This window comes from Ammospiza caudacuta, chromosome 3 (assembly GCF_027887145.1).
Source record: "Ammospiza caudacuta isolate bAmmCau1 chromosome 3, bAmmCau1.pri, whole genome shotgun sequence".
Lineage (NCBI taxonomy): Eukaryota > Metazoa > Chordata > Aves > Passeriformes > Passerellidae > Ammospiza > Ammospiza caudacuta.
In genome coordinates this window covers 90976041-90989851 of record NC_080595.1, presented here as the reverse complement: position 1 = coordinate 90989851, position 13811 = coordinate 90976041, and the positions used below count along the sequence as shown (strand labels likewise).

At 43.7% G+C, this 13811-nt stretch overlaps 1 protein-coding gene across 1 annotated transcript; it reads right to left on the bottom strand.

Annotated features, from left to right (window-relative positions):
• Window positions 1–1118: 1118 nt before the first annotated feature.
• On the bottom strand, window positions 1119–12070 carry TMEM14A (transmembrane protein 14A). Its single transcript, XM_058802524.1, has 5 exons — window positions 11933–12070; window positions 10557–10642; window positions 8848–8949; window positions 2735–2819; window positions 1119–1737 (listed from the first exon to the last, which is right to left on the bottom strand). Exons 2-5 carry the CDS (start codon window positions 10630–10632, stop codon window positions 1698–1700), a joined length of 303 nt encoding a protein of 100 aa, XP_058658507.1. The 5' UTR covers window positions 10633–10642; window positions 11933–12070; the 3' UTR covers window positions 1119–1697.
• Window positions 12071–13811: the final 1741 nt, after the last annotated feature.

Here is a 13811-nt window from a genome sequence, read left to right as displayed (position 1 = left end):
CCTTTTAAGTTTATGGGCAGAAGTAAAAAACTTTTCTAATCCCCACATGGATCTCTTAGGAGTGATTTTTTCACTGAAAGATCAAAGTCCTTGTGTTTAATTGGCCTGCTGTGATTTTCATCTGCTGAGAGCACTTATTCCCTTGCTTTTCTTTTTTGCTGCTTGGCTGGCTGGTCAGTGAGGCAAATGCCCCTTGAGTGGTTTTTTTATAAGGTTTTACATTCTGCAGTCACTTCCCACAGTTATAAAGCCAAGTGCACTGGCTGCTTACCTTTTCAGTGAGTTTTACCTCAACAGTGCTTAAAGCATGCACTACTCTGTCAGATTCTTTACCCTAATTTGATGAGAACAATCACTGTTCCCTTTAAGAACATTCCCATAAGCCATCCTTCTTTGCACTTAGTTGTTTCTCCTCAGCAGGACTCCAACTGATTAGGCAGTCAGCCAGGGTATGTGAAGACTTGCTGCCCAGCAAAGTTAACTCCTTCCCTGACTTGTGCCTAAGAAGAGCCATGTGCATCTCAGAGGTACAAACCACACTGCCCCACTGCTGACCTCCCAACAGGTTTACATTAAGATTACCTCAGTAGCTGGAAGCAGTGCTTTGCCCAGCACAGTACGTTTCACTGGGCTATTCCTCTCTTCCAGACAAGTGCTATGATTTAGGAACCATCACAAAGGAGGTATCATGATACACAGTAACCTTCATAAGCAAGCTTTGTGTAAAAAAATTGAAAAGCAGCAAAGTTTCTGTTTGTCTTCAAGAGGGCACCCACCCATACTGCTTCCTAACAATTTTCCTTATATTCCCTGTACACCAGAAGACAGTCTTAGCCAAGCTGTGAGACTTCAGGAATATTTATTTTGTACACAAATCAAAGCAACTTCAATCCCTGAATAGTTTGTGACTGAACAACCTCTTCTGCTTACCAGAGGGGAGTTCAGCAAGATAATCTGTGAGAGAATGAATGGCAAACCTGTCCCAGAGTACTGAGAGCTTGCAACCTCTCTGTGCAGCATGATGACAAACCTCAGCCATGGTTCATGTCACTGGCAATTTACAGCATGGAACATGTTTTAAACCACTACTGAGTACACAGCAGAGCACCAGACTCTTTCATTGACAAAATGCCTCACTCATCTGCTTAAAAAACTGATAAGCTTCAAACCTGTTACATTTTATTTGAGCACTGATTTTTTATATTTAGAACCGGGAGAACAAGAGCGTGGGTTGGAAAGAAAGTTGTTTTTTTAGTGCAACACAGTACAGGCCCAAGACTTTTTTGATTTAGAACTGATTGTTTAATCTTAGAAACTACAAAATTATACTTCAATGCAAGATAGCTTTTTAGCATAAACATGTATTTATAGATATTCTTTCAGAGATACAGTGCAAGAGTAATTCCATTTCCTGGGGCGCTCTGCACCCCTAAAAGAGATCAAACTTACAAAGAAAAATCCCATGAGTTAATAGACTGCTTAAATGAAAGTAGATCAAAATATAAGAACAAAACACTTGCTTTAGTTTTTAAAAAAGCTTTTAAAATATCAACAACATATCAATAATCGATTAACAGGTACAGATCTTTTACAGAAAATATAAATGCAGCGTAAGACTTGTGTTCAAACTTGTCTTTCAAGTACGGAGAGCATGTCTGTTTGGTGGTCATGGCAGTCATATTCAGTTCTAAATTCTCCTACAGCAGCATAAAAACAAGCCTCAAAATCATCAATAGGCTGAAAAAAAAACCAAAACAAGAAAACATAAATATGGCTGTCATTAATAAAATCAGTGTAAGTCATCATTAAATAACAGTGCATTCATAAGTAGCTGACACTAGAGTCTCTATTAAGCTGTCTTTTCAGGTGTCCAGATCTCCAGTCTCAGTGTCTAGAAAAACAAAGCCCACCTAGGCTGGAAAAGCAATCCACAATGGACAATAACACTTTCCAGTATAAGTCCCGATTCTTAAATTTTTAAATTGCTTCTGATTTTTTCCTCCCTGTATATAACTGAAGTAAAACAGAATGGTGTTATATTAAATCTGTAATATTAAAATGAAAAAGCTACAGTTATTATTCCTTCAGGAGATGGGGATTCTGATTTACACCTGGAAAATGTTTTGCATTACAGACTATTTGGGAAAAAAGTTTTGAACTCACTTCATAATTTAATTCCAAATTAATAGATTCAGAAAATCATATTTTCCAGAATGCTGAACAGCAGCAATAAAGCAGCTGGAACAGCCAGAATTTTTTTAAAATTTGCATTAATACTGGCCAAAGTTCTTAGGTCAGGTCTAAAATGTCCTGGCTTTTAACAGTACTGTGCTTCCAGTAGTTTTGAATGCAGCACTTCTAAACCAAAGTGTTAGCCTATTTTTTTTAAGATGACAGTGTTGTATGAAATTAGACTAATTTTATATGTATGTGTTTGAAAACACTAAGGCTTATCTAGGTTGTTCCAAAAGCCTTATCAATATGTATTAATATTTAATTGCTGCCCTCTCCTTTCTGTGCTGAGAAAGTCACTTCTCACCAGCTGTATCTGCCTAGTAAGATGAAAAAGCTGCTCACTGGAAACAGGACTGTGACCTCCAAACTAATTTCATTTAAACTGTGTAGTTGCTGAATGACAGTGACTTCCACCGACAGTGTCTTGAATAGGGTGTGAAAGGGAAACTATTTGATAACCTGTGAAATCTTTACAATAAGATCTACAATATGTATTTACCTCAGGCATGCTACTAGTCCTGGCATTAATTTCTTGGACCTCTTGAACCTCATTCCCATTATAATGGTCAAAAGAAAAGATGAAACTGTAAAAGACAATTCAATATGTTTATGTTCTCACTTTTCTCAGTGGACCACTCAGGAACATGCAGAGTTATCAAAGGCCATTTCTGTTTTTCTGTGAACTGCAATTTAGTGAAACATTAGATCAGAAACAGAGTCTATAAAAACATTCTTGCTTTTCCAAAATACACCATTATGATTTCTTTTAGCTACAAGTAAAGCTTCCATGTGCAGCACAATGCTGAATCCTATTCCATGAAGACTGGGTAAGTTTGTCAGTCAGTCAATTCTACTCACCCATATCTAAATTCATGGGGATACCAACAAAGTAGAAAGAATCTTGGCCATAGCAGTCACATGAATATTGAATTACAGGAATAGTGTCTCATAAATCCCACCAGTCTAGATCATTGCAGATGTTTTCAAACTATTCAAGGAGCTAGAGTAGTCAACTTCTTATCTGTTTTATTTTTAGGATATTAGCTCTTTAATTGCTGAGCCTTAAAAACTATATTGGAAGGTTTGCCACCTGGTTTTGCTACAGAATATGGCTATCAACATCTTCTTCATGACTACAGTTCCTCTGGAGCCTTTTGCTATGAGGGAACCTTCCTTGCCTGTGGGCAAGAGGTGGGCAGCCCAAGAGGGCAATAAATGCACCACAAGCAGCAGAGAACAACTATGAAAGAAACTACAACTTCTTCCTGGAGTAGTCTAATCTAAAAATGGAGGCACCATTGAACTCATCAGGCATAGGGATTTCACTTTGAACTATGGCTGCAGAGTGCTACATAAATGAGAAGATTGAGGAGAACACATGAAACTGCAAAGATAGCTACCTTCATTAAATAACTGTCACTTGAAATGCTTTGTAAAAGTGGGCAGAGAGGCAGGACTTCTCATGAGCAGCTGGGCTTTGTCACTTTCACAGCCAAAGTAATGGCAGTCACACAGATCTCCTCCCTTTTTATGGTGTAGTTAAACCATCTGGCTAATTCTCTTCAAATTCCACTGTCTAATCCTGGGGCCAGTCGTGTGTTCATAGGTGTCAAAAATTAGTTTTAAACCCACTTCAGCATACAAAACAAGCCCTGACAGTTACAAGTATCTTACAGAACTCTACCAACTATGTGCACTCATCAAAGATGTGCTGCAAAATAAATATTATGCTCCTTTATCCATTGCTCTTATTTTCTAGTCACATAGCCTTGATCCTCTCAGGAATGTCTCAAGGAGTGAGTATTCCACAGCATGTGTCTTGCCAGAGTCCTGAGTATATTTACAGTTTATTACAAACTACAAAGCATATTCACTCTGTAATGTTCTTTTTTCCCCCATTGGCTTTTCATACATTCCAGAGACTTTTTAATGCATTCAGCTTTCAGACCAGATTTCAGAAAGTGCTATACATTCACTGTTTCACCTTAAACCAAAGAAATTCAATAAATCAAGAGCAATTCAATCCAGTGAATCATACACAGATCAGAATCAACTTGCATTATGAATCACAGAAGTTCAAGGCTGGAAGAGACCTGTAAGATCATCAAGTCCAGCCCATGTTCTAACTATTCAACTAGATCATGGCAGCAAGTGCCACATCCAGTCTTTTTTTGAATTCTTCAAGGGATGATGACTCCACCACCTCACTGGGTAAATGATTCCAGTATCTGACCACTCTTTCTGTGAAATATTTCCTTCTTAATTCTAACTTACATCTCGCTTGACGCAGCTTGAGACTGTGTCCTCTTGTTCTATCTGTTGTCGCCCGGAGAAAGAGACCGACCCCCAGCTCACCACAGCCACCCTTCAGGAAGTTGTAGAGAGCGATAAGGTCACCCCTGAGTCTCCTTTTCTCCAGGCTGAACAACCCCAGCTCCCTCAGTCGTTCTTCGTATGGCTTGTGTTCCAAGCCCCTTACTAGTCTCGTTGCCCTCCTCTGGACACGCTCAAGCAACTCAACGTCCCTCCTAAAGTGAGGGGCCCAGAACTGGACACAATACTCCAGGTGAGGCCTCACCAGTGCCGAGTACAGGGGAAGAATGACCTCCCTGCTCCTGCTGGCCACACCGTTCCTGATACTGGCCAGGATGGCATTGGCCCTCTTGGCTACCTGGGCACACTGCTGGCTCATGTTCAATCGACTGTCAACCAGCACCCCCAGGTCCCTTTCCACCTGAGCACTGTCCAGCCACTCCGTCCCCAGCTTATATCGGTACAGGGGGTTATTGTGGCCAAAGTGCAGGACTCGGCACTTGGACTTATTGAAGTTCATCCCGTTTGATTCTGCCCATGCGTCCAACCGTTCCAAATCTCTCTGCAGAGCCCTACACCCCTCTAGCAGATCTACACACTTTCCCAATTTAGTGTCATCAGCAAATTTACTAATAAAAGACTCTAAGCCCTCATCCATGTCATCAATAAAAATATTGAACAGAACTGGCCCCAGCACAGACCCCTGAGGGACACCACTGGTGACTGGTCGCCAGCTGGATGCAACACCATTCACCACCACTCTCTGGGCCCGGCCATCCAGCCAGTTCTGAACCCAGCAAAGGGTATTCCTGTCCAGACCACGGCCAGTGAGTTTGTCTAGGAGTATGCTATGGGAGACAGTGTCAAAGGCCTTGCTGAAATCCAGAAAAACAACATCTACAGCCTTCCCTGCGTCCACTAGCCGGGTTACCTGGTCATAAAAGGTGATCAGGTTAGTCAGACATGATCTACCCCTCCTAAATCCGTGCTGGCTGGGTCTGATACCCTGGCCATCCTGCAAATTTTGCATGATGGCGCGTAATATAAACTGTTCCATTATTTTGCCAGGTATAGAGGTCAGGCTGACTGGTCTATAATTGCCAGGATCTTCCTTTGCACCTTTTTTGTGAATGGGTATCACATTGGCCAGCTTCCAGTCATCCGGAACCTCACCAGTGAGCCATGACTGTTGGTAAATGATGGAGAGTGGCTTTGCAATCTCATTTGCCAGCTCTCTCATTACCCTGGGGTGGATCCCGTCTGGTCCCATAGATTTATGAATATCCAAGCATTTCAATAGTTCTATGACAGCCTCCTCTTGGATAATGTGGGGACCATTCTGCTCCCTAAAACCATCAACCAGCCCAGACGGACGGGAGTCTTGAGGGCAAGTCATCTTCCCATTAAAAACCGAGGCAAAATAGGCATTAAACACTTCTGCCTTCTCCTCGTCTGCAAATACTAACTTCCCACCTTTGTCCAGTAAAGAACAAAGGCTGGTCCTACCTTTCTTCCTACCATTAATATATTTATAAAAACATTTTTTATTATCCTTAACAGTAGTTGCCATCCTGAGTTCAAACTGAGCTTTGGCCTCCCTAATTTTTTTCCTGCATACTCTAGCAGCCCTCTTGAATACTTCCTTGGAGACCTGACCCTTCTTCCAACGCTGGTACGTCCTCTTTTTATTCTTAAGTTCCTCCAAGATCTCCTTTCCCAGCCAGGTTGGATGTTTACCCCGTTGACTGATCTTTCGGGATACAGGAATGGTTTGTTCCTGCGCCCTCAAGATCTCTGTTTTGAAGTAAGCCCACCCTTCCTGAACTCCTTTATTTTTAAGGGCTGCTTCCCAAGGGACGCTCTGAATTAATCTCTTAAACAGGCCAAAGTCTGCCCTCCGGAAGTCCAGTGTAAGAGTTTTACTGGTGCTCTTCCTGACTTCGCCAAGTATTGAAAACTCTATTATTTCATGATCACTCTGCCCCAAACGACCTCCAACCATCACACCTCCCACCAGCCCATCTCTATTTGTAAATAGCAGATCTAATGTAGTCCCTTCCCTGGTGGGTTCATCCACCAGCTGCAACAAAAAGTTGTCCTCCACACATTCCAAGAATTTCCTGGACTGCCTCCTTACTGCTGTATTAAGTTCCCAGCAGATATCTGGTAGGTTAAAATCACCCACATGAACAAGGGTTGATGATCTTGAAACATTGCCTAACTGCTTATAGAATAAGTCATCTACTTCTTCTTCTTGATCGGGTCGACGATAACAGACTCCCAATATGATATCGGCATTGTTGGCCTTCCCCTTGATTCTTATCCATAAACATTCAACTCCTTCTTCCTTTGTTTCAATTTCGATGGCATCAAAGGTTTGCTTAATATGAATGCTACTAACTCTTCCATACTGAGATTTGAATTTCTAAATCTACTTCAAACACATAAAAATGCATTAAAGTAGCCAAGAAAACACAGAGCTTATTTCAGGTGAAGTAAGAAAATGCCTGAAATAGTAATTTATAAAACAACTAAGATAATTTGCCTGGGGTACCCCTTGGCTACATACTCTTTGTACGTAGGACAAGTTACAACACCCTCACTATCAAGGTCTTGTAGTAGAATATTACCTAAATTACTGTAGGAGAGTCTTGCATAGGTGAAAACTACTGTCAATAATTCTGGCTTGGATGGATGGGTTGTTTTTAGATTTCCTAACCTTCTGAAGGTTTGGGCGCTTGCTTTATTTTACATTGTAATTTACTGTAGTGGTTTCTAAGTTCAGAGTGGTCACTTCCATGCACTTAATTTCCATCTTTCATTTGTGCTCTTGCTGCTTTTCACATTTTGGCATGTTAGGCACAAGTGAAAACATTCTAGTTTTCTACAAAAGCAATACACATTTGTAATAAAAGCAATTAAAACATTTCTTTGTAAACATTCTAAACTAAGACTGCTTTAAAAAGTCTTTGTTCCTTTTACTTTATGTAAGAAAAACTTTCTAAGGCAGTTGTAGTGAACTCTATCTCAACTCATTGCTGTAACTTCTGCTAAACAAGTACTGTACATTTCTCCAGCTGAGAAACTCCTCACATGCCTATGACTACACTAAATGTAAAACACTGGGTATTTTAGATATCAGACATTCAAAAGCACATTAATGGAAAATTTTGTATTAGTCTCTTCAAGACCTGGGAATTGGGAAATGGGCAGCATTTATAAAGTTTTAATGAGCCTTCCATAAATTCTGCATCTAATTTAGTGACTAAATTGACCCATAGGAGTATAATAACATACACTACTTAAAAGCATCTCACACTAATGTGATTATAAATGTACATATATTTAGGGCTATGTCTTCATTCCAAAAAAAGTTTTGGGTTTTTTTTTAAACAGTGGGATAACTTAATCTGAGCAAGGTCATGGTGGCAAAACTGGAAATCCAATTTAAGGCCATCTAGGAACAGATCAGGTCCACAATTACCACCTTTAATACAGAACTTGCTGGGAACACTTTGCTGTCAATGCTACTCAACATTTTTTTAAAATAGAAACTTTTATAACTGTGATTGGTGCAAAGCACAAAGCCAGAATGAACAACACACCACAAATTCTAAGCTGAGAAAAACTAATTGTGTACTCACACAATCTGGATTAAATGCATTTTAAATGCATTTCTGCATGTGAAACCACAGCCTAAACCACCTTTGCTAAAACCATGAGTGAGACAATCTCCCAACAGCTCTTATTGCAAATTTACTTGTGCAAGGTTTATGTCCCCCAAAAGATTTTTAGATTTGTAGATTTTTGCCACCATGAGGGTTTCATGGCAAACTAGCTGCCATGACAATTATTGCCCAGTCTGTATCCTGTCTTCCTTAGCAGCAAAGGAAAACCCCTAAGTTGAACTGTTCCATTCCCTGGGAGCTGAGGATACATTACTTTATGCAACAGTGGATCCCCACTTCCTTTATTGCTCAGATTGCAAAATTCAATCTGTAATGATTTTATTATAGTACTATCTCCTGTTTATCAGCTGGATTTCACAATATGTGCAATGTTAGGCAAACATCTCATAAAAGGAGGTGCTGCCAGGTGGTAACACACACCTACTGGCTTTGTGTCAATGATCTGCCTTACCTTGTAAATGGCTCCTGATGTTTCCAAGCTAGGCTGAAGTGCTGAACTCTAGTTAAAACCCAACATTTAAACCAAAGCAATACCCAAAATTTACTAGAAAGAGAATTTTACATGCAGTTCAGGATGCTGTTTGTTTGTTTAATGTAGTGAAACACTTACACAATGATATCTTCACATTTCTGGGATCACACGTTACACAGAAAGCTCCATAAGCAGCCACAGAGCCAAAGGTGAGTCCAGCAGCTAAAGAGATTTTACTACCTGCAAGAAACCATTCCAGTGTTATTTCTCAACACAAGGTCTTTAAGCTCAATCTTTATACAGCAGCTGTCTCTCTACAATAGAACTGATTTTGCCACATTCCTGCTTACCCAGTGTGAAGAGAGAGGTAATATTTCTGTAACTGGGTCATTATAATGTGTGGGATTAGGGGCAAAGTCAACTAAGTTAGAGGGAGATGATCAAGATCCAGTAATACTTGCAACTTGGGAAAAATACAACCCAAAATTTGGCTGTTTTCTCTATCACACTTAAGAAGGATTTTTGTAATTTCTCTGAACTGTATGTTCATTTTAACTATATCTTAGAGCACTTAGGAGTCTACAAAAATGGTAGAAATGTACCAATATATATAAAGAGTAAATTGGAGAACATGTGTGGTCATAATGTCAGGCCTTTCAGTCTGACATCAGTCCTGGACAAAGAAATGCTATCACCAACATCCCATTTAATGAATAAAGAATGAAAAAAAAAAAACCAAAAAAATGGCAGTGAGGATGAAAACAAGGCTTCTAAAAGTACCTTGATATCTTCTTGCTATTGAAAAACTGATTCATAAATCTCAGATATATCCCTAATATTTTAAATTTCTGAACAGACATTTGTTATATGATAAAAGTGTAGAATCTGCACAGCAGACCTTATTTGGATTAAACTGATCCCCAAATGTTTATAAATAAAGAATTCAGATCCCCGATGCCATTTAGTTCCCAATCCTTTTGAGTATTTTTAATCAAGACTTTGCAAGAAAATGTAAGTCATAACCAATAAAAAATTATCTAGATCTGCCACAAGCATCGATCAAGTATTAAAGAGTGAAGAGAACAGGTGAATGGGATAGTCAGTGAGTGCAGCTGGCTGCAAACACAAAACCACAGCGTTTCCAGAAATTCAGATATGAAGCCGTGTCTCCGAGAGCAAGGCATGGGCACACTACGAAGGGAGACGGTGGCCCTGAACCACAGGAATGATGACGGACAATGGCACAGGGGCGGTGACCGATGCGCTGCCGGGGCTCTGCGGGGAGCGGACGGGAACGCGCCCGCAGCTCCCGCCCGCCCGTCCTCGGAACCGCTGCGACCTCTGCCGGGCGCTGAGCCGGGACACGGGGCCGCAAAACCCCTGCAACACCGAACTGCGCCTTGTGGTACGCTGCCACCTAAAACGGACTCGTTAGCTTACTGTGAAAGGCACCATTCTAAAGTACCAGAGAATTAACCATCATGAGTAGAGGGCTTTCTCCCACCGCGCATCTGGAAATGTCAGAATCAAACCTGGATTTCTCTGTAGAAAATAAGCTTTAATCAAGGATATACTGTGCTCAACATAGGAATGATTGAAAGGTGATGAAAAAGCCCAAAATGTATTTAAGGTCAAAGATAACATGACAACCACCACTCTTTGCCCTGAAAACAAGCTTACTTAAATGCTTAAGTTGGCCCAAGAACATCTCATGAAACTCAGTGCATTTACAGCAGCATGATGGATGTAGAATGCACCTATGCTAATTACAGCAAAGTTTTAATGTCTCACAGTGCACAGAAGAAATCAAATGCTTCATTTCCAAATCCTTCTGTCCCAGTACTAACCTTTATGGGTGTATGCTACAACTCCTCCAAACACCAGCAATGAAGCATATGCAAAACCAATCCAGTCGACAGCCATGGTCCCAGCCCTGGAAAAAACCAAATATATTGCAACTGAAGGCAAACAAATTCCTTCCTCCTGGTAAAAAAGAATTCATTATTTAATGGGTTCTAAATAACACTACACTCTCCTAAGTCATGTTTGGCATTGTGTCAAAACATTCAGAAGGTGAAGGTGTGCCTGCTGGCTATTGCACCATCCTTTCACTAACTGCTGCCCTTCCTCATACCCCACTATAGGGGTATACCATATTTCCATTAGGAGTTTTTTTGGGATATATGTGGCATACATTTTTCCCAGCCACAAATACATGTATGCATGCAAAAAGCTTGACACCATCCAAAGCATGTTTAGTTGCACTTGTGTCACGCTGCTAAGCTGAGAGCACACTATGGATACGTACAGGTCTTCTGAGTGCTCAGCTCAGGGCTTGCATCTCCTTTCACCAACACTAGACCTGGAGCACTTCAAGAGGCATGAAACAAACACTGCACCCGGCAAAAAATCGAATTTTTAGAGTCTATTCAAAGTTTCCAGACAGAAACTTAGGCTCTTTTGGGAAGCTACACATACAGGTACTTTATCCTGCATCAATGCCCCTTTTATTTCACCTTTACATTTCGATGCATTGTCTGAAGTTAGGCTTCTGTTCCACAGAAAGCATTTAATGCTCTGTTGTGATGCTGGTCCCTACTTCGCTGGCAGTGCTGTGTAAAGGCAGGAATGGCAGTGCTCAGCAGCCAGAGAGCCCCGGCAGCACCACGGCCTCTCTCCCATCAGCGGTGGGACACACCTTTGCCCTCCTCCTCCTCCCAAACTAATTAAGCACATCCTTTTTTATACCTCAGCGTCGGTGCCCTTGACCACAGCGTTAAAGGGTGCTAGCAAAGAGTGCTCACTCAGCATTTCACGTCAGGCCTTTAATATTTAAAGTACGCAATTCGCAGCGAGCCCACTCCTCCCCAGGTCGTAACCCCTCAGGACAAAAGGTGGCTTTAGGGGGCCATGGCCCCCCGGAGACCGAGGTTTGCACAGGCGGGGCCAGGGATGCAGGGGACACGAATTCCCAGGCCTTTGATGTGCCTGGCCTTCGTGGCCGCCTCCCGCCCAGGCCCCCAGCCCGTATCTCGCTTCCCAGCGCCGCGGCGCAGCCCCCGGGCGAAGGCAGGCACCTCCGGGGGGCAGCTCCGGGGGCATGCGGCCCCCAGGCGGAGGCGGCCCCCAGGCGGAGGCAGGCGCCTGCGGAGGGACGGCCCCGCGCCCCGCCCAGCCGCCCGCTCGCCCCCCGCTGTCCCCCGGCAGCTCAGCCCCGCCGTACCTCGTCCTGCCGCGCCGCCCTCCGACCTGCCCCGGCCCCGGCCCCGCCTCCCGCGCCCGTCGGGCTCCGTGGGGCGCCGGCCCGGCTCAGCCCCTCGGCGGCGGAAGGAGGGCGCCTATCGCCGTCATGGCGGCGGCTCGGGCCGGGCCGCCCGCAGCGCCGCCGGCGGAGCGGTGGCTGGGGGCGCTCGGCGGAGCTGGGCCGCGGGGGACAAGCGGGTGGCAATGAGCCGGCAGGGCCCTTGCGGCCAGGGGGGCAATGGTATCCAGGGGTGCATCGGGAAGAGCGTGTCCAGCGGGAGGTGATTCCTCCGTCTCTCTCGGCCCTAGTGAGGCCACATCCGGACTGCTGTGTCCAGTTCTGGGCTCCGCAGTAAAAGAAAGACATGGAACTACTGGGGAGAGTCCAGCGGAGGCCACAAAGATGAGACAGCATCTGGAGGATCTCTTTTATAAGGAGAGGCTGCAGGACTTGAGTCTGTTCTGTCTAGACAAGAATGAGAGAGATCTCATTCATGGGTATAAATCAAAGCTGGGTGTTGGGAGGGCGGTGCCAGACTTCCTGGTGGTGTGCAGCAATAGGACAAGGATCAATGGCCATAAACTAAACCACACAAAGTTTCAGCTCGGTTGGACAGAGCATGGTACTAGTAATGAACTAGATGGTCTGTATGGGTCCCTTCCACCCCCAGCAGTTCTGTGAGTCGTGGCTATGCTGGTGCAGTAGGGCAGCACCCTCTGTTGGGGCCCCTCAGTTACTGTGCCCTGCTCCAGGGTGGGCATCTCCTGCTTGAGACTCCTTATCCGGTCATTCAGGCTCTGGAAAGGTCCATGGATATTTTACTCTTTAAAGGCCAACCCCCCTTGTCATGTTTGGGATGGAAGAATTAACGAATGGAGTCCCATCTGCAGATCCACTTGTCCCCAAAGTGCGCCCATTCCACAGAGACAGGGTGAGGGGCTGCTGCCTGCAGCCCCCACAGTCGCCCTGTGACTCAGCAATGGGCACTCATTGCTGTGTCAGGCACCCTTCTGCCCCCTCCCCCTCTCATAAGCAGGTTCCTCTCTCTCCTTGCTTGTGTATTTTCAAAGTCTGAGAGCTGCTGCATGAAGCCAGGTGAGCAGGCACGTAGGCTGAATGCTCGGATGTGTTTGTCAGGGTAAACATCAGGCACAAGCCCTGACTCTCTGATACTAACCACGTAGCTCATTTATGAAACTGCTTGATGTGGTTATTTTAACACCCTGACTTCTTGTCTGCTAGCCCTTTTTGCTGGACCTATTCCACTGCAAGCTATTTTTGTCCATATTTTGTCCCCCTCTGCAGTGTTTCTTCAGCTTTTTCTCAAGTGAGCGATTCTTGACCAGCACAGGACGTGTCCTTCGGGGGTGATACAGGGGTGCCTGTGTGCAACGTTCCCCACACTTCCCTTGTTCCCACAAATAGACTGAGCATAAACATGGCCACAACAGGGAGAGACTCACAATGCCATGTGATAGGACTTGGATACCTGCCTCCTTCAGGGGTCACTTGAAAATCTCTGCCAGAATCCTGTGTTTCCTTTAGATTTCTTTGCTTAAAGGTGTGGGAGTTTTCCGCTCCAAAGAGCTAACTGGAAAGCAAATCAACATTCTCATTAGCGTAAACGTATCTAATTTCCACTCCTAACATTCCATTTGTTTTTTTCTGGTAGTGTTTAACTGCTGCAATACAAACCCACTCCATGTGAGCTGTCCAAGTCTGTCTGCTCAGTGGAAAACAGAACTGCTCTCCTTATCTCACCACAGTGTCTGTGGGAAGGAAAACTTAAGGTACACCAACTTTGGAAAACAAACATAGGACACTTGAGGGCAGGATGGCTCCAAAATGCAAACAAAAA